Source organism: Sparus aurata, chromosome 2 (genome assembly GCF_900880675.1).
Source record: "Sparus aurata chromosome 2, fSpaAur1.1, whole genome shotgun sequence".
Lineage (NCBI taxonomy): Eukaryota > Metazoa > Chordata > Actinopteri > Spariformes > Sparidae > Sparus > Sparus aurata.
The window spans coordinates 16,787,664-16,813,921 of record NC_044188.1 but is presented as its reverse complement, the minus strand read 5'-3'; the positions used below and the strand labels follow the sequence as shown (position 1 = coordinate 16,813,921).

The following is a 26,258-nucleotide window of genomic DNA, read 5'->3' as shown; positions in this document are numbered from 1 at the left end:
TCTTATCCTTAAAAACTTGCCCTCCAGAGCCCGGCAAACTGGCAGCGGAGATATAATTCTCTCACAGGGCTCTCCAGTGCTGTTTGAAGGGGAGCCACAGAAGCTCTGACAATACTAGGTCACTCTGAAAAAAAGAGGGCTAGGTCATGTACATTTTTCATAAAGGCAAAATTTCAACAAAATGTTTTTTGCACTTGGCGGCAAAGCAAATGGCAGAAAATACAAATACAAGTGAACGCGCCGAACTTCCAGAAAACGGGGACAGATCTTGTGTGTGTGGTTGCGCGAACTCATGTGCACACGCCTCAGCGGCACTGAGCCCGGGCGCTGGCAAATCTGCCTCAACGTCTGCTTTTATCAGCCGGCACTATGTGCACTGCTAAATTCTTTCCAGTGTGTACGCGAGTGGATACGAGAGCACTCAATGACACGAGGGGCAGTCTGCAGGAGGAAATGACCGAGAGTGCTGTGCTGCAGAGACAGAAATTGGCTGTTAGAGTAGGGACTTCAAGCAGGTTTCAGGCTTTGACAAGAAAAATGGGTTTGGTATTTAAATATTGAGATGGTATGATTGGCTAACAAGGGTTTTCAAGCTGGGGCAGATATCCCTACAGGTTAGAGTGCCACTTTCAAGACAGGAGGAAAATCAAGGAGCATGATGGTATTTCAGAGCCTAATTAATTAAACTAGCTATAAATTGACATCCAAGGCTGATTTTTTCTCACTCAAACGTGTGACATAAGTGTTTGGATTAATTGGGGGGTTTGGAGGAGTTTAGTGGCTTCATGCTCAGATGAGTATTTTCTTACTTTCTGCCCCCTCTGTGCTGTTGTAGCTTCATAAAAATTAAATGATTGTTTGTTTGTGTGGATGAGGGGAGGAGGTTGGAGGCTCCATGTGTACACCTACGGTATGTGAATGTGTGTGTGTTGGTTAACAAAAAGGACTCGTAGCAAAATCCAAGCAGGCGGGTGGAAGTTACAGAAAAGCAAGCTCTAATGAAGCTGTTTTAGGTGCGGTCGTCATTTCAGCTAACCTGTAGTCCATTTTGCAGTGAGCAAATGCCTCCAACCTGTCTACATCACACACAAACACACAGTGGTAATCACAAGGCTTCGCAGCAAACAGGAGGATCCTGCTGCCTGCACACTCACAAGCAGATTTGATGTAATTTTCTTTGTGGATTTCTCTGTCCTGATCAGGCAAGGATACCATTATGTTGTTTCTCTTCTAGTGCATGAGCAGTTAAAGGAGACGTGGGTTAATAAAAATATAATACTTACAGCAGCTTAAACAAAGCTGAAACCAAATAAGACAAAAAAACGCTAAAGCAAGAATGCAGGCAGCAACGATCTGACTTAAATACGTTGGTTCCTGCGCTATTGAAATTATTGACAAAATAAAAATGGCCTATTTGAAGTCATGTGACACTGAAACATGGCGGATAAAGGTTGATGGAAATAAACTTTTAACAAAGTCATTTATTGAACCCGCATTGTATTGTTTCCTTTGCGCTTTTTTTTGTCATTCCAACACTGGAAAAAGCTGCCAACGGTGAGGTTTAAATGCTTCTTTTTGCCGTCCATGTTGCTCCCACATTCCGACATGATGCACGTGAACACACCAAAGCTTGACAAAACACTTCCCAACTCGGGAAATGGGACCACCCGAGGAGCAGGTAAATGCAGCATTACTAACAAATGAATGACAGGTAAACAGGAACAAAGGTGGGAAAAAGACAAAGACAGAAAAGGAAACACAAAACCTGGACACATGAGAAAACCACAGAAACAACAGAACCCAAAACCCAAATCCATGACAGTATTGATGTGTATTTTTTATGGAAAGTGGTGTTGGTTGATGATAAGTTTTTACAGAGAGGCCACAAAATTAGAAGAAAGTTTGAAAGATTCATTTGTGCACACTGTAGGAGGGAAGAGACAAACACAAGCAAACACTGGCTGTTTGAGCCTCACTCAGGGATGCTCTTGGTTTCGGAGCCTTCGATTCTGGGTTGCATCAGGTGTTGTATATGCGTTCGAGCGTAGTTGTTATCACTGATGCTCTTTGATTCCAGTTTAACCTTTGAATCATACATTCGGTGAGAGGTTTCCACATAAAGTAAATGGGATGATTTTTCTTGAGGAAAAAACCCCCATGAGCTCTGCCTGAAAAGACGATAACTTTAGTTTTCTTAAAATGCCGGAGTCAGAGGAACTGAATATGTAAAATAAAAACAGATTACATTTTCTATTGCTTGACAATACAGAGAGAGACTTTTCTCTGGAGGATAAAATGGGCTTTTTCTATCACTACAGCGTGACTTCTGAGGATATCAAGACGTTATTCCACTAAGACCTTAACAAACTCAATCAATGATTACAAACACATGGCTTGTGTGGCCCGGCGGTAAAGTGATAATCGATTCTGTGCCTGTGTTTTTTTTTCCTCCTTTCGATGGAACTGTTTGTGAAATTGAAGTGGGGAGGTGACTGCCTTGCGTGGGTGTAATGAAACTTGCCCTGCAAAGGCCAGGTGAACATGTCAAGAGTGCACAAAACACACAAAAGCGCACAAATGCTGGTGAGAGAGCACCCATAAATACTCTAAGCGCTCGCACAAGCACACACAAGTGCACGCGGTCTCTCGGGGCCCCGGCGCTACAGGTGAGGAATTCTTATGGAGGCTTTCAGCTGCGGCTCGTCCGCCGCCCACAGGCGAGATAAAAGCGACACAGCAATCCCGCCATGATGAATGAGCTGTGATAGGCACTGAAAATTGCTCCTTGGTGGCTTCCGAAGTTTGGTCCAGGGACTCTATATCTCCAAAGTGAAATCAAAGCTCTGTGCTCGGCCAATTCTTTCTCTCACACCCTCTTTCTGTTGTGAAAACATTGTCTCATTTGTACTCCCCCTCAAACCACAACACACACAAACACTCACACACACTCTCACATGTCTCCATCCTCCCCCTGCGCCCTTCCCCTCCTGCGTGAAATGAACCATTCCAACTAAATCCCAATCAGTCTCAATAAGACCAATGAGTTGTTCAGTAGCGAAATATGGCAATGTGGCCTTCCCTCATTCCCACGGCTCCGCGCCTGATAAGGCAGCCACTCAGAATAACACACGGAGGCCAACTGCTTCTGCTTACAAGCTACTTTGTGTCTTATCGTCTGATTCATCAGCGAGGAGGCGGAGCTGGGCGAGTGACAGGTTTGTGCGTGCGACTGTCTGCGTGTGTGTGCATGTGTGTGAGTGCGTGCGTGCCTGTGTGTGTGTGTATCGGGGGATGAAGGAAGATGTGAAACACACGCAGCTGATGGGAAACCTGAATGGTTTTATGTCGTTCCAACATGAATCCATTCATCACCTTTGATGTTTTACAGTAGCAGCCGATGCGCGGGAGCCATATCAGAGCTACTGTAAAGCGCAGACGGCGGCAGTATATTCTTCTCACACGGCTCGGAAATCCCTAACACATCTGCTCTGCTAATTAAAGCAGGTCGGTAATTAACTGATGTGCAATTAATCACTGTTAGGGATTGGATCAGTCAGGAATATATTAACCGTGCAGAGTTGGAGCAATGTTTCTCATACTGAAACGTTCATATATGACCTACATTTATGCACCTAAATCAAGAGTGATGCTGCAATGTAAGTAACCTATAAGGCAATATATGATTATTACATACATACATCCTCTGGGTATATGGAGAAATAGATTTATGACATATCTAAACAGCCTATGTGTTTAATTGTTTATACGGTATTGTATTCTGCGGCCATACATGTTAAAGGTGCAATATGTAAAAATGTGTCACCTGTCCGATTCATACTCATAATAAACAGGCGGCAGCATATCACAAAGGTAACTGCTAACTGCTGCTCATGTCAGCTGCTAATTAGCTCAGTTAGCCTTGCATGTATTGGTCTGGAGCTCGCAGCACCAGGGTAGTGTTGGTGTTTACACAACTAGCGCAGGAGTGTTGGACTGGGATGGATAACATGTTAATTAACTAATGCTAACATGCTAAGTCGATATCTTTGCAACACACTATACAAACGCCATAACCTTAAAAATTGGTTAATCACATTCTGTTTCAAAATTTTGTTTAGTTTTTAATGCTTTCCACTAAGATTCTTACATATCACACTTTTAATAATATATATGCAATTCGCAATATGCAATATATTGTAGCGTGGTTGGTGGGGGAAGTTTCCCATCATGCTTTGAGACAAGGCTTTGAGGCTATAAACAGAAGTCTGATTATACTATTATACTACTTGCGATTACTGCTGTGGTAAAATACATTTTCACACCCAAGTTAAGTAATTCACAATATTAATGACGTTCCATCTATGTGAGTATAAACCATTGTACAAGTAAAACTCTCTCTCAGAGTTGCCAGATATAAGAAAGTATTATAATTGTACAATAATTTTGCCCTCTGTAAGATATATGATTAATGATGCAAAAAATGCCATAATGTTTGATACTTTGAACATTTTGTGATGCCTGTATTAGTGGCTGGTTTAAATCCAAATAGTCTTGTTGTGATTCACAGCCTGACAGGATCAGGATAGCAAAATATAGATCATAGACCAAACGTGACCCCTTTCCTGGCCATGTAGGATACAATGATGAATGTGATTCACAAGTACAGCTGTTGTTTCTCTTCCTGCCGCTCTATTTTCATTTGAATCATCTTGGATGTGGAACTTGACCATCAAGGCATACTGTGTTCATATCGAGTAATGTAACAGTAAGCCCATTGTTCTGTAAAACTGCACATTTAAGACTATACATTCTTGTGTTTATGGTTAACATGCGCCGAGCTGCCCCAAAAATCCATACATTTAAGCCTCTGCCACTTTAATTGAACTTTTCCATCGCATCGCATATACATGTACATAATATTCTCTGTTATAATAGAATAAATGTAATGTTATATGTGTAAAGATAATTATATTTGTGACATGTGTACCAAAATGCGTCGTTTACATACATATTTGACTCATATATGAGTTGGACATATATGTCAATATATAGTACGTTTCCAATTTATACTAGGTTTTATATATTGTTTGTACATATATTTAAATATGTTTCAAATATGAGAATTCCATGTATGCACCTGAGAACATTTGGGTGATGGTTGTTAGCTCAGTCTGTGTTTCAGCGGCTGAATTTCTATACACTTTTTTATAAAGAAGTCTGTTCGCTTGGAGTTTGAGCGAACAGAAATATGTCAGCGGCTCCTGACTCACCACGGACTATGCTGATATGCTAATAAATCACTTCCAGGAGTTCTGGTCTATATATCTGGAGGCACTTGTAGGTTGTAAGGGTCAAAATGCCTCAGACGAAGTATTTGTCAGGCTGTCCTCCTCCGCACACACCTTTCAAATGTTGAAAAAAGGCTGCAGGTGAGAATATATTCTCTCTCTCTCTCTCTCTCTCTCTCTCTCTCTCTCTCTCTCTCTCTCTCTCTCTCTCTCTCTCTCTCTCTCTCTCTCTCTCTCTCTCTCTCCTCTCTCTCTCTCTCTCTCTCTCTCTCTCTCTCTCTCTCTCTCTCTCTCTCTCTCTCTCTCTCTCTCTCTCTCTCTCTCTCTCTCTCTCTCTCTCTCTCTCTCATTCAATGCACTTAGACGACAAAAAATTAGGAAAACATGAAATGGGAACAGAACTTTTTGAGACGTATCGTGTAGGTGGAAGCTGAGGCTATAAGCATTTATGCGGTAAAACATGGTAGTTTGATTCAGGCATACTGACCCTCTCGATATCTTTTCATTAAAACAGGAACGAGATTTTTCAGGCTCCCTGCATGTTTATTGTCTTCCAACCTGTCCTCCAAAAGAGCCTATAAATGACATTGAGTTCTCATGCATTCCCACTTGACTTCGGTTTGGCCACTTGTTACAGGCATGTAAACCTATTCTAGTAGTGACCCAAAATACAATTATTAAACCAAAAATCAGCACAATATGTCTCCTTTAAAAAAGCTTATAATAATAAGGATTCATGTGTTATTGATAATTAAAATGGCAGATGGTGAAAACTTGCAGGATCTATATTTACAACTGAGAATGGCTGACATGGTGAATTATTAGTTCCTGCTGATGCACTGTGATGTAGCCTCGACTGAAGCACTCTGGGCAAAACAATGGTGCAGCATCATTTCCTCTGATCCCAAGAGGACCGAGTTTGGATCTGAAAATACAAAATGGGCTTTTGATATGGTAATTGTCTGTCAGCCGCAGAATGTCAGCCACATGCAGATCAGCCCGGGAGTTGAGCTAATAAAATGACACGGACCACTGCTGCTGATGTGTGCGTTATCACAGAATGCATACAGTAGTTCTTACTAATATCGTCGTGATGGTGAGAGTAGTGTTGAAGAGGGTGTCCGTCACGTTGATTGATGGAAGCTTTCTCTCCATGGACAGTCCATCCTCCGAGTGCCACAGGCCAATCTGAAAAGAGCATGGGCGCGCGCACACACACACACACACACACACACACACACACACACACACACACACACACACAAACAGATCAGTCACTAAGTCCATCAGCTGGAAAAGGCCAATAGAAACAATCTGTGCTTAATTGCCTCCCTCTTCTCTAAAGGAGAATCAGTATGACCTTCACAAAAGACAAATAGAGAGAGCGGTGGACAGATCGCCGCGCTCGTGAGAGGAGGTGCAAAGTTAGTGGGGCTGCGTGAGGAAACAAAGACAACACGTGTGCGGCTCCTCGAGGAGCGAACATGGGGCATGTGTTCAATCAGAGGCAACAGAATGCATTCATTAAACCAATTACCGGCGAATCCTGTGGCGCAGAGCCACATTCTCATTTTCATTACAGCTCAAGTGGGGATTCACACCTCCACCTCGCACGGTGCCTCTCCTCCCATCCACTTTCAATCTGTCTTGGCCATCTCTCCTGCTTCGCTCATTTAGTTGCTCGACCCAAGTTTGTTAATCCCTAAACTTCACGACGACCGTGTCTGCGGAGCATTTTTGTGAATCGCCTCTCGCTTCACATTCTTCAACCTTTTTACCATAATGCCATTGACAGGAAAGGACCTGGGGTGATTTATATGCTCTGACCTTGAAAGATTTACATAGCTCCTCTAATGGTCGGGAACATTCCGCAACCTCGGAGCTTATTAAAATCTGTCCAAGTACAGGATAAAGTATAAAAATGCAAAGTTGCCCGCTAGAAAAGTGTTTTTTGTAGTTTTGACATAACAACTGACTCTACCTTTGCTGCGGTGTGCCGCGTGAGGTCATTTGTTGGTTATTGCATGGTAAGAGTTATGTGACACCAGTGACACAGAGCGGCCAGAAGAAAAACAATTTTCCTTCCCCTCCCTTATCTCGTAGCGTCACAAGCTATCATTTCACTTATGCGGCAGATGTGGTAACACACAATTTCAATGTCAATAATAAAAAGGAGCAGTTGGTGCACGTGTTGGTATCGAAGATAACCTAAAAATAAATAAAGATAACATGCAAAACACGTCTTTTTTTTTATTAGTTTGTGCAACCTTCATCGATCCTCAGGTTTAGATTTAACACAAGAGGTGTATTTTAAGGTCGTCCAAGATTACAGCGTGTCTTATTGTTATGGAAATTAGTTGGAAAAATGTTTTTTAAAAATCAGCATTTCATTAAATATTCCTAAAAACAACCCGTGAAGCTCATTGAGAGACACGATGATGACAATTCAAAACACTTTACATTCAAACTCTGTGATCAACCTCATCATGTAAACATTGCTGAACTGCAGCGAAATAATACCCCTTATGATAATAATCAACCTCCCTCCATTATGAATATTATATAGGAGGAGCAAATGAGAAACTAAGACATCTAATTTGGCCTCCATGTCACAGGAAGCTCTGCAAGATTGGTCATAGCTTTTTTTTCCAAGGCAAAATTGCCAAAACTCTCAAGAGATTTCAACTCATTCATGTTGATCAGTGCCTACATTTGGAAGCCGTTTAACCATTCTCCTGACACTGGGTGATGAATTCTGATGTGAGATCTAAAAAAAAAAAAAAAACAGAAAAGGGAAGAGAATGAGAGGGAGAGAGCTCCCAGTATCAAAGATTTCCTTTGAGAGTATATGATCAAAAAGATCTTTCCTTCCATTTCCTCTGGTGCACTTGTTGGGAGAAACAGCACCTTGCTCACACAAATAGACTACCCGAGCCCCCGGAAACAACACCATCTGCACTCTGCCGCTGCTGATGGCCTCGAGAAAACTAGGGAACAGAGGAGATGTGAACACACGCCCTGAAGAAGGGACCCCGAGAAATATGGCGCTCAGCAATCAGCGTACACAATCAGCTCTCAGAGCCTGTGGAGGTGGCCGTCTGTGGCTCGGCTGGGCTCAGCAGGTGTCACCGAAGGTCTGAGCATGGGGGGGAGGGGTGGGTGACTGTGAGGGTAATGGGATGAGGTGACTCCTGCCCAGGAAGAGGAGGTGGAGAGACGAGGGAGCTGTGAGCAGGAAGGGAGAAGAAGCATATGCTGGCGGGGGAGGAACCGGCCCTTTGGTGGCCCCCGTCGTCAGCTCGCTTTGAGCCAGGAGGAGGAGGAAAATAGAGCTGTTCTGTGTGTGAGTCACTCCACCGACTAGCTGGAAGGAAGATGTATACATCAGCTAATGTAAGCGGGAACAAACGCTCAGGGAGCACAACGTGACATTCATCAAACAGACTGAAAACCTTTAGTGTTATTATTCTTCCAAATGAATTACACGTGTTATTGATTGGCTCTGAAAAAAAATGGGAGGCTGCACAAAACAACAACAACAAAGTGTCTAAAAGTTGGAGAGACACCAATACACAACTAATTACATCCATGTAATATTAATCAGAGCGCAGGGCGTTGGCCATTAATCTGACGGCCAGGGCAGAACATCCGTAATTTTTTTTTTTACATGCCATTCCCCTCGGAGCGCAATTTGTAACAATTCTACAGGTTGTGTGCAAACTCTAACGTGAAGGAAGCCCTAACCATCGCATTAATCCTGAGGCAACAACGTTGAAACATTGCACAAAACCTCATTAGACAGGCAGCGCAACCTGAGAATCTATTAGACTCATAAGCTTTTATCATACAGAGAGGACGCTGCATATTGCCATACAGCAGACTGGGTTTGTGTACAACAATATAAATAGCTGTTACTTGATGTTTCTCATTTGCGGTGACATTAATTCAGTATTTACAGCGCAATTACAATAAATAAGTACCGTGCAGCACAACCCGAACCTAGGAGGTGAAGTCAGGCAAAGAGTTCAGAGTGTTCGACGGGCGCCGCGCACTATTTACTCTGCTGAGACGAGAGGAAGAATGGGGTCTAATAAGAGAGAGGGGAATAGGAGGGGAGCGAAAGGAAAAAGACTGGGAGAGGAATAGAAACATGCAGGGGAATGTCAATCACTTTGCTGAATAGGTGCGGCGAGGCTGACGAATGGAAGGAAAATCAATGGGAAAGTATGAGGAGCAGCCAGCTAGGGAGACAGAACATAAGGTTGAGAGAACAACAGAAAGAGACGGCAATGTGAGAGAAAGACACACACACACACACACACACACATACACAATCATATGGAGAAGGTTTATGTAAGTGCAAAATAAAGAGAAAGAGCGAAAGAGGTAACAGAAAGAGAGCGAGAGACAAAGAAGGTGACAACAAGAGGAACGACGCACCCCTGCTACGGATTACCCGGGGTTCGCTCCTGCAACCTGGAATTACAACACGGGGAGAAGATTAGGGGGGCTGCTCAGTGAAGCGTCGGGATTGGCTGATATTTGCTGTCAGGAAAAAAAAAAACGCCCGTGTCCAATAGGTGTGTGTGGCGAGACCGCGCGCTGACAGACGCATCCATCATATGTGAGAGAAGCAATAGCTACCATTATCAAGCATAATGTCACACAGCGCACTTACACCGAGGCTAAAGCATTCAGGTGTCACGAAGGTGCAAATGAGTCCGTGTCGAGGACGGAGATGTGTGCGAGTGTGTTTTCTGCGTGCGTGCAGGCATTACAGAAGCCTAATATCCTCGTGGGCCTCTGACGATTGGACTTTTATTGCTCTTATAGCGACATTATGCCATCTCAGCTTGATGAAAATATGCTGAAGTAGATGCAGTTCCTGCCCATCGGCGGACATTACCAGCGGTTGAATCAGCAGCTATCGTCCCCGTTAAAACAAAAACAGAGGACGCTTTTATTTGGAGCGCACCCACTCCGCCTCACAATGATCACACTGTTTGAATGACAAGGAAAGGCATTGTATTAGTGCGTCTGTGCGCAACTGTTCTGCATGTTTCCTCTATGGAACAATGAGTGGAGTAAATGGGCTGTCTTTTTCGGCGAAGCTCTCTCTGGTATGACTCATCAGCAACAGGAATAAGCCAAATCAGGGCGACGCCGGAGGCAAACTTCAGGGGCCAGACAGACACAGGTGGTGATGGAGGTGGTTGGCACCGCCGTACAGTAGAAAGAGGACTGGGCAGAGCACACCGATCTGTGTCCAGAGCTGATTGAAGAAAACTTCTTGCAGTGTTCCTGCCATTATTTCCTGCTGGTCAGGAGAGAAGCAAGTGTGGGAAAAAAGTTGACCTGGCTACACTTTTTAAAATCCGTTGTTTCCTGACAGTCTAAAACTCTGTTTCATCCAAATCACATGGTGTTATTTCAGATGTGGTAATTCATCCCGAAGTGAGGCAGCGCACTCATTATTTGGCCGTAATGAGACACGAGCTCGGGGTTGAAGAGGAGGTCTTTCGGCTGTTGGAGCAGCTCTTCAAAGTTCTCAGAGTGCTGCATCCCCCTGCAGGGCTCACAGCAAACAATGGATACCCTCCCAGCCGCAGTCCCTGCTCAGGCTGTGCACCCAGACATGACTGGCTGTCCGAAATGTCTTCATCTCTAGCGACCATGTTGGCAGAGACGCACTGAAAGTGATAATTGATGCGCCTCAAGCACGTCATTTAATGCTCCCGTGGCGCCCTGCAGGCATCAGATTGGAAATGCCAACACTACAGAATCAGCAGTATTTTGGGAAGACATCACTGTTTATATGTAGTCCTCATATTCCTCTATGGAGACCTCAGTGTGTGCAAGTATTCCCACAACACGTACACATGCATGAACACAAACCCAAAGACGAAAGGCAGCTTCAAAATGGGTCGATGCACATTCGGCCACTCAAACAATAGATGTAGGCTACTACATCATAATGTGTGCATCAGATGCTTTCGGTGCATTTGGCCTTAAACACTGGGGGACAGCCAAGATTTGTAGAGGCGTCGTACAGTCCTCATTACCTGCATCCAGGCTTCCTCAGCTCCAGCTTTTCACTTCTCTTTGAGTGCAATAAACATTTGGGGTCACGTTTGTCTGACAAGCTAAAAAAAGGACTGAGCATAAGAACACTAGATTGTCCAAGCAAGTTTGCCTGCTTTTACTTATACAAATAGTATATTTGTATAGAATAGAATAGAATAGAATAGAATAGAATATACAGGGCTGTAACCACCAAGACTGAGTCCAGGGAGGCTGCGTTATTCAAGATTAGCTCATGTGTGTAATGACCGTCTTGCATCCTTCCTGGGGCTTGGTAGGGTTTTACATCTTTCTTGACGGGGGCGACACTTTGCTCTTTTATGTTTATCTACACATGATGCCATTTTTCTGTTTCTATTAGTCTCTTGTTAAAAGGGGCACTATGACGTTTTACAGCAAACTCAGAAGTATTTATTTGTTCCATAACTGAATAAACAAGCAGCTCTCTGAGGGACATAAGGTCCCAGAACACTGTTTGAAGCTAGAAAAGTGGCAGGGTCCACCAAATATAAACAAGGGAAAACAGTATGAAATCGTGTTGTCCTTTAAGGTCAGTTTGTTTATTCAGTCATGAAAACGAAGAGATTGTCAATGAAGATTTTACCCCTACGATTCAAATTTCTAACCAAAACTACATAATGCACCTTTACTGCACTGGATTTTCTTGACCCTATACGAATTCACAATGATCATGATTAACTGGAATCCCTTAAATACGTAACACGACTGCCGGAAGAGCGTGAACCTGAAGAGAGAAAACATGGAACAATGACTACAAGCTCACACTGCAGCTGAGGCAGTTCTTTAGCTACGTTATGTGGAGAAGTCTTGGTAGGAATTCATTTCTCAGGCTGAAAAAAAAAAACGGAGGCACAGAGGCAAACTTGCAGGCATCGAGGTACTCGGGAGCACGCACATAAATTTGCATGTACATGCATATTGCACACATACACGCGCTCAAACACTCGTGCAAACACACACGCAGCCAAGCAACACATGCACAGTCTCACCCAGGCTTGAAATCCGTTAAGACTGGGGGATCTTGCAAAACAGCTCATCCATTCTGCTTTTGATCTATTCCCCATCTCCAGCTTGCAAAGTGCAAACTGAGAAAAACAAAAGAGGAAAGGGGACTGCTGTACGTCTCCGAGAGACCAAACAAAGGAGCGAGCTGGAGACGCGCAGAGGATGCCGGTGTGTGCAGACTGGCGATGTGAGGCTCCGCTTCGACAAAATTCAAATACGAGCCCTGAAACGTAGTCACGGATAACTTAGAGCAGGTTGAGGATTGGGTTTGATTGCATTAATTCCTTATTTGATCCTGTACAACGTTATTAGTTCTCTGGTGTCACAGAACGTGTCAGATGTACCTCCACTGCCTCATCACTGTGTTTTAAAATTTTTTTATGCACTCAAGGGAAGGCAGCTGCGTCAAACCTCGACCAACTTCAGATTTCCTCCAAGGTTTTGACTGAATCGAGATGCAAGAAAATAAAGAAAGTGAAAGGCAGAGAGGTCTTGAGGGAGAACGTGGTGTCACAAGACGACTAATATGACTTGTAAACAATACTGGCTGGCCATCCCCCCGGTCCCTTACATTTAAATCAACAGCTCTGTCAAGCAGCTGACACAGTACTTCACTGAATCATGCCTGCTGAAAATGACTCTATGTCCCAGAATAAAACAACAACAACGACGACAGAGTCAGGCAGTGTTAGCCTATAAAGCGTCTGAGTGTGCAAAGAATCAAACCCATTCATGGTTAGCCAGACATTCTAATTAGACTTCAAAAGCGATACATTAAATTACATTCATGACTTTTGATTAAAACTCATCCGCGTTTGAGTAAATGAAACGAGAGGAAATCTAATAAAAGCGACTTGAGTCTTGTTGCTCGCAGACAAGTTGTTTCCTCCTCAAAATTCATAGCCGCTCTGACCTCCAGGACTGTCTGCAGCTCTCAGGACATTTAATTCATAACAGAGGCAGCTCTGTGTGCAATAAACTGGAGGAGACAAAGCCGCTCATAAACTGATCTGCGGCTTTGCCGCGGAGAATTGCCGGCATTAGCGAGAGGGCATGTGGCTTTTTAGGCTCTAACTAAACTTTATATAATGGTTCCCCGTGTCACAACGCTTTTTTTAATAAACAAGGTTCAGATGTTATTCAAAAAAAGAAAAAGAAAAGGAGAATCAGTGCACGGCGAACAGAGAGCATCACTAACACCGCAGAGATAAAAGAAGGAGCTACCGCAGGGAGGACTGAGCATTAAAAAAAATAATAATAATAAAGAAGCAAGCATGCAAAAGGTTGCTTGTGGAAGTGATAGAAGAGACGATACTGAATTCACACTTTTAATTCAAGCTTCCAGGCAGACGACTCCAAAGACTGAACCCCCCGCTGGAAAAGTGCAGAGCACCTTCAGGTGGTGAAAAAAAAGGTGGCACATAAACGAGGAGAGAGAGAGAGAGACCGTGTTTAATGGATGATCCTCGGAAGGTAATCTGACATGCTGCAGCAACGTGCCGGATAAACACACAAACAGGGGCCGTCTACAGGAGTAACTGAGAAACTGACAACAACACCACGCCACGGCCCTGAAATATAGCCGCGTCCTTCCTGTGGAACAAAATGTCACGCGTGTCATGTCAGAAACATGTCAGTGTTTCAGGGGCCGGGCCTCACGAATTTATAACTTTATTCACAGATTTTTTTTAAACTGGATAATATTCATGGAGACTTCATGGAGGTTTTCTGGTTGTGTCCTCCGGCTGCTCTGCCCGAACCCTCTGTGACTGACGGCGGGGGTTCCCAACCTTCACAGCCTTTTGCCATGACGCTGAAATGTATGTGCTCATCTTCATATCTGCTCAGTGCCTACATTTTCATCACCCGTGGGCCTGAAAAAACCTCCCCAAAAACTGGCTTTTGACCAACATGTAACATAACCAGTAGGCCTAGAGTGTTTTCATCGACTTGTTGTTACCTGTAGTAAAACGAGTAAAATGGCTTTACGTGTTGCTAAGGTATCCGCTGACAGCAGCTGAGTGTACTGGGCTCCAAGTGAACACGGAGGGTGTCGGGACCACATACAAAATCCAAGACCAGCTGCAGCCAGTTTGACGACAGGGAATCCAGTATGGAGGCTGTTCAGAGAGTTTAGCTTCTGTTAGAAACTTAGCCATGAAGCTAACGTTAGCAATCCTATTAGCTGATCAGGCCCAACTTGCCAAGAACCAAACCCTATGAGAAAAAAACAAAAATCCACCTTGGTGCTGTATCATCATCCTCAGAAAATCCCTCCCCACCTGACCGTTTTAACAGTAAACACGTTAATATATGCTGACACTATCAGGCAGACTTTAAATACTATCAGGAAATGAAGAGCAATAGTTCAACATTTAAAAAGATAAAACGCTGACGTAGGAACTAGACAAGAGAAGAAGTCTTTTCCCAGCAGGTTTTTTATATTCCCTGGATATGATCCTCAACTGCAACTTTTTCAGACAATTTTATTTAACAGCGAGGCAATACAGCCTGGTAAATAAACACTGAATTTATACCACCGCTTCTTCTATTCCCCTGCTGGCAAAAAAGCACTTTTCCATTCTATTCTCTGTCCCTGAATAGTCAATATTGTTCACGTCCTTTGTTGACTTCCAGCGGGCGTTGCACTCACAGATTTTCACTGGCTGGCAATTTACGAGTTTTCCAGGACGTTTCTCACCACGAGCCTCTGTTAAATCCTGACCACGATAAAGACAAATATAAAATGATTGGCGGCAAAACTCAATTCGCGGACGAGGAATTTATGCGTAACAGCGGACTGCCTTGTTTTAGGAGGCCATCTGGAGCAACTTTACGTCTGATTACAGCTACCACACCTTCGCTGTAAAACGTTGCTGTAATTATTGTCTGCGATTGCACAGCAGCTGTAACACACACACACACACACGTACAGAGTCTCTCTCTCTCTCTCTCTCTGTCTGGCTTTCTCTCCCTCCCGTGAACAAACACACGGCGAGTCGATACGTTGAAATGTGTCTAAACTGCACAGCTGGTGCAGATCAGAGGGCGAGACTTGCTCTAACCTCGGTTGCAGACGCTCAAGCTCCAGCTCTGGCGTCCAAGACCCCGTAAATCTACCAGACCTGGTTAAGATGTACTCATCTCTGCTGGAGCCTGAGGCTGAGAGAGAGATCTGAGCCGCACCACGGTGAGCTGAGCCACACCGGGCCGCTACGATAACATCCTTCAAGGGAAGGGAAAAAGGGCGGGGGCAGACTTGAATCTGTCCACCTGCTGAGCACCAACCACACCTCATCCTTTTACGTCTTCCCGTTTCTCCCCCCACCTACTTCGCCGTACCTGTCTCTCCCCTCCTCTTTCCTCCCCTGCCCTCCCCTCACATTGCAGTAGCGGAGAGAAATTGAATTGAGTGCATCTGCATCTGCAGCAGCGGGGGCAGCTAGAGTAATAGTGTTCTCAGAGCATAGAGGGAAAGAAAAAAAAAAGCGGGGGGAAGGGAGGGGAAGAAAAAAGCAGATTGCCGTAATAAACATAGGAGCAGAGCTGACAGGAAATAAATAAATCCAATAGAAAAGAGAAAGAAATTGAACGAGCACATTCACCCTTTAACTGGAGGAAGTCTTGTGTAAATAACACAGCTCAAATCATTTCTTGCAAATTGAAGTGGTGCCCGTGCAGCATGTGTGTGTGTGTGTGTGTGAGTTTGCGGGCACATTCCAGGCACTCAGCGTTCCCTCAGATACAGGGAAGCGGCAGATGCCGATAAAAAAGATTCGTCACCACCTCCGTTCGTCGGCCCCACCTCTAAGGACCTTGACACAAGGACACCTGGGGAGTGTAGTTTATTAAAAAAAGCAATCTGGCTGTAAATGCTGAAATGATAATTCAGGAAAATGGAATAGGATGTACCAGGGGCGGGTGTGAACGATTTAACCATTTATTGATGATCTCTAACCCGCAAAGATTCACAAAAATGAGAACATGGGTTAAAGAGAGCGTTCTCCCGACAGAGGTCCTTTTTTTCTTACATCGGATGGACGGACGGTTTGCACTGTGGCTACTGCTGCCGAACAGGTGTGAAATCTATTCAGGAGGCAAAATAATCCAAATGAATTTGATTGCAGTGTCAAACACGGCCACGGTACTCTCTCGCCGAGCTAGAAATCTAATCACTTCTTTGTATTCAGGTAATTCACTCTTAATGCTGCAGCAAATGTAATCTACCCTGATAAAAAGGAATGAACCGGGACACTTTTCTTCCTATTTCAGCAAATCTGTCAGGGGTTGTTTGGACAGCTTGCACATTCACTCGGGGGAGAGATTTTCTATTACGACAGTGGAAGTGATGGAAAAAAATAATAATAATACAAGTTTCCGAGTTAAGTCGATTGGATTACAATTTTCAGATCAGGGCAGCAGAATTTGAAGGAGGTGGAAAAACAACGTGGGATGAAAATGTGCACCTTTAGAGTTTAGCAGGGGTAAGTCTAAAGCAGCGGTCAGCAGCCTTTACTATCAAAAGAGTCGCTTTGACCCACCTCCTCAACCCGGATCCCGGATATTATGTAGGCAGCTAACGTTTCTGCAGACCACGGATACGTCCAAGGTTGACGTGTTTACCAAACGTGGAATATCAAGTTCACATTATATTATTAGCCAGCCTGTCGAAGCAGTAGATGGAGCAAACAAGTCTGCCAAATGGGAAACCTGAGTTGGAGTCACACCACTGGATCACTTTAAGGACACCTGGATACATTTCCAGCTGTTTTTTTCTGGCGACAAAAAAGTTTTTCAGGAGCGTAGGAGAAATTTCCGGTTGTTTTTATAAGCAGAGCTGTGGACATTTCCAGCGGTGTTTGTGGAATGGTCGGATCATCTCCGTCTGTAAGCTCGACGACCAAGACAGGTTATGCTCCCATTTTTCAATGCCCCCTCCTGGTTTCCTCCTGGGTCCTGAATTTCCTCATATTTCCCTCAATTTACATCAATATATTCCCACTTTTGGTCATCATAACCTATTTATGACACTGTGCAGCGTGTAGGCTGCTAAGACTGTTGGGCATCATCCTCCCTCAGTGAGTGAGAGATGAAGAGGGGAGTATTCAAACGAATTTCAGACGCCCTGAAAAGAAGGATATGTAAAGTTTTAAAGGAAAGGGGCTGTAAAATCTGCCACACCAACTTTTCTGTCAATCAAAAAGAATGAATGAATGAATAGTGGTAAATATGGCTTCATACCAATTGATGCTGGCCTATGGATTATGCTGTGCTGTTTATGCTGTGAATTCAAAGTAAAAATTTTGAAACCAGAACGCAGGAAAGATTTTTCAAGGGTAAGACCCCCCAGAACAAACACTTCAGTAGCTCAAGAATGTAAGAATTACCCTCGGCCTACAACAGAAATCATTTTTTTTTTAAAATCAACCTTTATTCATTTCCATGTGATGTTTCAGATAAAGCCAAAAGGAGCCACTTCGGAGGGACAAAAGAGCTGCAGGTTGGGAACTAAAGGATTGCTTCCTTTGGCCGTTCAGCTCAGTTTGATGCCTGGTAGCCACCGACACCAACCTTGAAATCTATATAACATATTATGAGTGTCCTAGAACATCGGAGCCAAGTCTGTTCTTGAGCAACGAACCTGTGAACTTGATAATGAGAACAATTTGCTTCGAGTCATGCAGGAGTCGGCCTTTGGCCTTTTCCACTTCTGGCCAGCACGTCCTGCTGTAACCTCCTCCCTGTTCTTTAGCCTCTTCCAGTCTCTACACTGGACACTCGACACTTTGTCTTAAAACCTCTCCTTCTTCCTCTGCTGTTTCTTTCCCTTCTCTCTCTCTCTTTCTCTCTCTCTCTAAGGTGGCTTCCGAACCAACGCTGTGATTAAGTGGCTCCATTATAAAATGTAATTAGCGATTCTCTTCTCTCCAGGAATCGGCCAAGAGTGTTTGCAGCTCGCCCCCTGCGACGACGCACACGCAAATATACATAAACACAGAAATACAGCTTACATAGCACCCTCTCTTCTGCACCCTCACACAACAGAGGCTCGCGCTGTAACAGGCAACAGCTTGCCTTTCCCAAACTGCAATGATTACTGATTTTACAGCTTCCTCCAATTAACAGGCGTGCGGCTGTCAATGGGCTCGGCGCAGAAAATGAGGACCGGTCCACCGAGGCCAGGGGGCTGCAGAGAGGCTGGAGCGCTCTGTCAGGAAAGTGTGCGCTGCGGTGCGACTGGCTGGCAGCCCGCAGTGTGTTTGTTTTGGAGAAAGGCTCTCTGCTAAACACGCAGAGATGGGCGGTGGGCTCGATGAGTGTGTGCACAGCCAAGAAAGCAGGCGGCGGAGGGCTGGCACCGAAACCCATCAGCGCCCGACACCCACGTAGCGCGCGCATGAAAAAAAGCGGGCATGCAGACGAACACACTCTGCACCGTCACGAGGCGGATCAGTCAGCACCGGTTTCACAATAAAGTGACACACAGCTCTCTTGTCCCTCAGAACAGAAAGCGGCGTAATCCATTCTAGCAACGAGGGCGCAAGTTAACGGCTCCGTCTTTTGGTGCTCCTGGAGAGGAGAGAGCAGTCTGTGCGTTCGCGGGGAACAGGTTGAGTTATATTAGCCATTTGTATATATCCAGAATGATACTGTTTTACGGCGTAGCCCTGGTGTTCACACCATCTGGAGTGTATAGACTCAGAGACACGCACACGCGCGCGCACACACACACACACATGCCAAGATAGTTCTTCACATTAGGCTCCTTTATCTCGCTCATTACACTGGTTTGTGAATAGAAGTAGCAAAAGGATATAGAGGATTACAGCCTATTCCTTTAGTATAATACGATTAGTCACTCCAACGCGAAACGGGAGTGAAGGTCACCGTCGTTGCCATTACTATAAGGTGCGGTGACAGCTACAGCAGTGCACTTGCACTAAAAAGAAGTAGCCCCGGCTGTTATCTGACATGCAGAAATATGGTTTTGACTGTTTGGAGTTTTATAGCCCCTCATTTCTTTCCGTCCTATTTTTCTCTCGCACGCCCATTCTGTCTCATTTACTTTCCGCCTGTCAGCTTCTTGTCCTCTTTCCTCATCTTTCTTCTCTCTCTCTCTCTCTCTCATTCCACCTGCCTCGTCTGTGGATCTCTGTCGGTTACAGGTGCCAGCGATGCTTCGGCCAGAGAGCGGACAACGCGATTCCAACTTCTAACACCGTCATCATTGGCCTATCTAGCTGCCAACAGCAGGAGCAGCTGGGAAACTTACCCCGCCTGCCAAAAAACGAACGTATAAAAGAATATTGCGTAATCCTGACACTATATTCTGGTAATAAGGTGGGCTAACTGAGCTGTCATCTGAAACGCTCATTTTCAAACTCTTTTGCCTCTACACTGTAGTTACGGTGCTCTGGATGAGACATTTCTCAGACGGTATTAAAGCGTATATCTCTCGCTGTGATGAATCTTGCATCGGACCGGAATGCACTTCAGGAATTCAGTGATGAATAATTCAAACAAGTGAATTTAAAAGAACATTATCTGGGTTTAAAGTTCTGACCAAAAAAGGATGAATAAATGAATTTGATTAGTCTCACTTTGGGGCTCGAACAGGTTAATGCCTTCTGTGCCCAAAGTACGATTTTACACTAAATCAACCCTTAAGTTGATCTAAAACCTTGATGAAGAGCCCAGAACCAGCAGGAACAGAACCAATGCAGACTTACTGTTACTCAAAATCAAACCCCTTTCACATGGACAAAGAATCCCATCAACATCTGGCGTCTGCAGTTGGAAAGTCTACAATTGGCATTCATTTTCAGGTCAAATGACTTTGCAGTAATCAAGAATATTTACATGGGGGTGGAAAATGCTAATTTTCACCCCATTTCCGCTGCATTTTCTGCGGTTTCTGGATGTTGGAGCGTTAATAATTCTCCACCCGTCCCGGCTGAAGCAGTGCTCTGTCACAATTGGCAAAAATGGCGAAGAACCCAACCGCAGACTCACAGTGAACTTTGTCAGAATGAAAAGCTTAGGTACATGGATAGATGGATGGATGGATAGATGGATAGATAGATAGATAGATTGGCGGGGCAGGCAGAGCTGCAGGAAACAGCTTTAATCTGTAAAAATGCCTGCCAGAGAAATTCAATTTGTGACGGTGATTGGCTATAGGGTGTCGAACCCCCCCGAGGAGCTGATGGTTACACATGTGAGGCGATCTATAGCGCAGCTGGAGGGCTCGTGATGAGGGAGGACGGTGGGTGCCACCGCCTGAGGTCGGAGAGAGGAAGTGGAGGAGAGAGAGAGAAATGGAGGTCGGCAGGCTGTGTACGACACGCCTCATTGCTCTCTATCTCCACAAAAGTGTTGGATGGAAGTCGGCGGCAGATTTTCTTTTCTCCTCTCCGGATGCGTTGTGAAGGGAAGCACTCTCGCCTTAATGTGCATTTTGCTGGCGAGACAGTGTGGGCGTTGCAGACTACGATGCTACTGCTCTATTTTAACTTAAGACCCAAAATATCAACTTGTCATGTGCTGACTTGCAAACACTCTGCTTAAACTCTGTGTAGGTGTGTGTGCATGCCTGTGTGTGTGTGTGTGTGTGTGTGGGGGGGGGGCAAGCTGCCACTTCCCTCATCACTGCCAAGGCCCTGGCACCTTCCAGTTGTCTGCCTGGCTGAAGCAGCCCCAACCCAACAGCATGTGGGAGGTGTTAGTCAACAAAACAAACAACGCCCTCCGTCCTGCCCCCCGTCTCACACCTTGCCTCTCCTCATTAACATAACTGACAGGGCTGCGTTATAATACTTCTGGTTTGAAATCATCACATTAGGCCTGATAGCATTATCCTTCTGCCTGGCTGGCCCGGTGCCAGTACAAAGAGGGGGACATGAAGAGCCACAGACAAGGTTAATAAAGGCAGATGGGCCGCTGTCTGTTTTTCTTTTTCACGGTTTGCTTAGGTACGATTTTTCGACCATTCAGGCAGAAACTCGATCCCATTCTTTTCACGGGGATCATCCGGGACCCGAGGGGTCAAACGTTTTAAAACAGCAGTGCGAATGCTCGGAGATTTCCCCTCGCTGCGCTGTCGAGCTGTCTGCGTCATAACAGTATCACGTCGGCCACTTAAAATGCTGTTGATAAGAAAGCACAGATACGGCTATCTGCAGAGGCGGAGTGGCGATGGTTTGTCGTATTATTGATAAATTAATAAGCATCATACATAATGCAGCACTGAAAGCAAAAACACAATAGGCAGGCCGGCAGGGAAAAGCACGCAGCGGCTGTCAGGGTGAGGGACAGGCACAGGGAAATACTATGCATAGGTCTGTACAGCACTGTGAAAAAGCATACGTTAAAGAGATTACAGATGCTTTACATCAAGCAGCAGGCCTCGAGATGAAATGTGAAATATTGAGTCCTGGCATTTATAGAAAACCTGATATCAAGAGCCAGCTGCATAAAACTGGCAAACAGCATCAAGTACTGTATATAAACCCAGTGCTATACAGAGTACTACGTGGTATTTACTCATAAACAGGACACAACAGATGCGAACAGAGGGTCAGGCTTTATCCTGTCACTGTATGGACTGAATGGAAGAGGCAGAACTAATGAGACAGACAGAGAAAAAGGAGGAATAACTGTTCTTTGGTTTAGCAGGACAAAAGCAAAGAAGGAGATGTTTTGTTTGGTGTATTTCTCACTGCATGGTGCGGCTCGACTTAACTCTAAGCACCATTTTATTTATAACATCGTACCTGATACCTTGTGATTATTTTTGGTATCGCCATGGTCGAGTTTCTGAGCGAGTGGAGAACATCCCGTTTTAATCCCATTTATAATTACACACGGAAACCCTAAGATTTCCCCCGTGTGTGGCAGATGTTTTTCAGCGGACCTCACTCTGCTCCTAGCTTCACCGTACAGTCTCTCCCAAAGTCAGAATTATTAAATCGATATCTTCAAATTAACATTTAAAGGAGTCATCACCTGGTTTTTTACATATCCAGTCCCTCTTGGATCGCTTTGGATCAATTCTTAAAACTTATTAGAAAAAAAAAAAATCAAAAAAATCAAACATAAGGCTTGTTCTGACACTTTTTCATACCGCGACTTTCTCATGCGAGATTATGCGCGAGGTTTTGACCGGTCCTGATGTGCATTGTATTAATATGTAATGAGGCGAGCGTTGATTGGCCGCAGGAATGACAGAGCTGGAATGGGGGGCGAGCCTGCATGCACACAGACTCCACAACATAAACAGCCCTCTGTCATGGCGCACACACTAAATGACGAACCTTACGGAATTCAGGCATTTATGTACGGAACCTGAACAGGAGAGTGAAGAGGCAGAGACGGTGGAAGAGACACGTTTACAGCAGGATGTCTCTGAATGGTAAATTCTTTGTTTTTTCCTTCTTACTTTTCACACTCCTGTTTTACATGTAAGACCTGAGTTTTAATGCTGGTGGTCACGATGTATGGTGTGAAAATGACAGAGAAATAAGCAGATTCGGCGTGCTCACTCAGAAAGTCTGGCTGAGGACGGCTGTGGGCCGATGCTTATGCAAGTAGCCTCCTGTGGTAACGTCACCACAGGAGCAGAGTCAAAATCTCGTGCTTCAGGAACGCGCACTATTGTGCGCTATTCCTGTTCAGAAAAAGAGCCAAAGCGAAAAAAATAAGCCACTTTCAAATTCCAGCTTTTCAGGCAAGTTTCAACTGAGGTCCAACACCAATATGCATGATTTAACAAGAGAAATTGAGATTTCCGGGTGATGACTCCTTTAAAAAAAAAAACCCCTGTCTGTCTTCTTTTATTTGTGTTTTGTGTGTTTTGTATTGTGTGTTCCTCCCCGGTTTGCTCTCCCTCCACACCTGCATCTGCTTCACCTTCATCAGCCCTAACTTGAGTTTCTCCACCTGCACCTCATCCCCCTCACTTGTTTAGTTTGTATATAAGTCCAGTCTTTAGTCCAGTCACCTGTTGTGTTTGCCTGGTCCTGCTCTTCAGTTATCCTGTTCCTGTGGTTGACTTTGAATAAACATTCTGCAACTGATCTGTCAGCCTCGGGTCCAGCCTGCTGTGGTCAACTGACATATGACGTAACCACCATCCCTTCGATACCCTCTGTTGTAATAGTAGTGTAGCTCCTTTTGGCGTGTGTGTTGTGTTGGCTTAAGCAACTGGTTCAAAAGGTGAGTCGAGTCGTGTGCATGTTCACATATGTCAGTATTAAATGTCACAGTCGCTAAACATTTTGGTCGTCACTCGCCTTTTGCCAAATGAAAATGAAAGTTGTAATTAAAGTGGGCAAACTTTACTGGTCGCGTGTTTCCAGAAGCACTTCGCGCTCCTGGTTCTGGTTGTTTTTTGACCCGAGGCCACACTGAAGCTTAAATAATGCTCCGTCGTGTAAGACTCTCAACAGCTGTCTTCTGACACACATGAGTCGTTTTCTTTGTAAGAACATGTTCTGAGCCATGACTGCCGCTGTTTTATAAATGCAGGGTTTTTGAAATGTCACAGACAATATCAGCTCATATCGTACTTTTTTAGCATGGAAAGCCTTGCTGCGTGTTCAAACAGGGCTGGCAGGAGAAATCGAAAATATATCTTTCTTTATATAACTTGTTCATATACACTCCCTCTTTACTTACTGTATGGGGTTCATTTTCACATCTTGATGTATTCTTATTTATCCGCAGTTTATTCCACAGTACAGATTTTTCACACACATACACACACACACACGCACACGCCCACGCACACGCACACACACACACACTTCCATATCTGTCACAGCACATCAATGTATGAAATGGAAAATGTGACTCATATAAAGAAGTTATCTTTATAAATATTTCCTAGCTAAAGCTACCTGGCTTTTTTTTTTTTTATCATAAAAGCAAACATAATCACAGCCAGATTCTTCATCTTGATTCACTCTGTCACTCACCTGTTAAAGATCTCTGCCTCTTTTGTGCTGGTGTTTACCTTTGATCCCATTACACACAAACAACCAACACTTTCTACCCGGGAAATCAACCACAGAGTTTTACTGCTGGTGACGGCTCGGCTCCACTGGAGCATTTGAAGATGCTGTTGATGGATGGGAGAGTATTAGGCAATCACTCCACCAAACAGGTTTTCCCCAGCCACTTTTGGATCTGGTGCAATGTCCTTGTCTCTACCTGCCTCACCGGGCACAGGTTCCCAAAGTGGGCTCCTGAACGTGTCAGCTCTCTCTTTCCTCAACTCTCTATTTCAATGTTTAGACATCATTAAAATGAGAGAATGTCCGGGATGATTTTTCGTGACGATGGGTTTTATTTTGGTTGAGTGATCGTTCAGTTGTGACTGCAGCTACACCGCAGTGAAAATTCCAAAACGGACGACTGTGCAAGCGATGGTGCAGCAAAAATGTAAAGCCATCCCGTTCATTTTAATGAGGGTAGTCCGCTCTGGCCGCAGCGGTGCTGGTTGAGGCAAGCTGTGTTAAAGTTTGTGTACGACTGAACACAAGTGATTGGTGCGACAACATGACAGCATCATGTTCCATTTAACATCATGATCTTAACTTTAATATCACAACACAAACCGTATGTATAAATACTCTTAAAGAGGGCAGAGCAAAGTTTTGGTGAGCAAGAGAACTGATGTTAAGGGTGGAAATGGAAAATAGACTTCCTACTAGTTTGTAATCAAGGAAATCTTAAATGATCTTGTCACTCGTGCTGATTAACGTGGCTCAGAAACATCTCTAAATACACAGTAGGGTGAAAAATGTTTTTATAATATCTTAGTTCTGATGGTAAGTTAAATAAAATCACATCAATGTGGGGAAAACCGATTGACGATCATCCCTTCAGTCATCAATATACGATCCGATTGCCAACAAGCACAATCCTCGGTTTTACATCATTTATATTATCTTAAAATACTAATCCTTGATATGAAACATTGTAACCTCCTGCTGTAATATCACCGCCCTCTGAGTGACTTATGTAGATGAAACACGAGCACCAGTTTTTCTGCCGCCCGTTCATTAACACACGATACTGGAGGCTGCTCAAAGCCTCTCGTCAGTCAGATTTCATTACTGACTGCTTCCCGTCTCTGTAATCCTGGTAAATGTGTTCAATCTAGAAGAAATTGTAAAGCATTTGAAACAGTGCTCCCTGGTGTGAGACCGAGGCGCAGAGAAGTCAGGGGAGACCAGTTTCAGAGATTGTGTGGGGTTGGTTCAGGGCAAGAGACTCTGAAGAAGTCTTGTGGTGCGTGTCGACTATTTTCGCTAAACGAAAGAGCACAACAAGGCTGCTTTTGTGGGAAGCTTGAAAATCCCGGCATCCACCGAGGCAGTACTGGAGTGACTGGTATTGATCAACACCACCCACAGATCACTGCTGATGTATTATAGTCTTTTGTGAGCCAAGACAGTAAAGATAACAATATAATAACTGTTCTTTCATTCCACAATGAATCACAAACTCAAATAAGCAACTCATGTGTTTGAATCCTTTCTGTTTTCACCTAAATTAATTTTCTGTAGAAATATGCTTCATTTTCACCTTCAAAGAGGCCTAATATTTAATGTTGTCCCCTGGCACCTTGACACCCCTGTTAGCGAGATAATGGGGATTGTCTGCACCAAAATATGTCTGTTGTGCGCTTTCGCGGCTCCCTGCTGTACGATCCAGCTCCGGTTACATCACTGCCATAAACACAACTTTAAACATTTGCCAGGAGCAGCGCCCTGCAGAGATCAGGACAGAGCTGAAGAGCTTTGTTTTTCGGCAATAACGTTCAGTGGAAATGGGGGCACAGGTAACGTCAAAAATACT

General features: G+C 44.4%; 1 protein-coding gene across 7 annotated transcripts in view; it reads right to left on the bottom strand.

Moving 5' to 3' along the window:
• Positions 1–26,258, bottom strand: part of grik4 (glutamate receptor, ionotropic, kainate 4) — a 339,847-nt gene that overhangs the window by 25,676 nt on the left and 287,913 nt on the right. For all 7 annotated transcript variants that reach the window (XM_030406054.1, XM_030406044.1, XM_030406072.1 and 4 more), the window contains one exon: positions 6,369–6,476. In XM_030406054.1, coding sequence (XP_030261914.1) covers positions 6,369–6,476 — 108 coding nt within the window. The remainder of the gene's footprint in view (positions 1–6,368; positions 6,477–26,258) is intronic.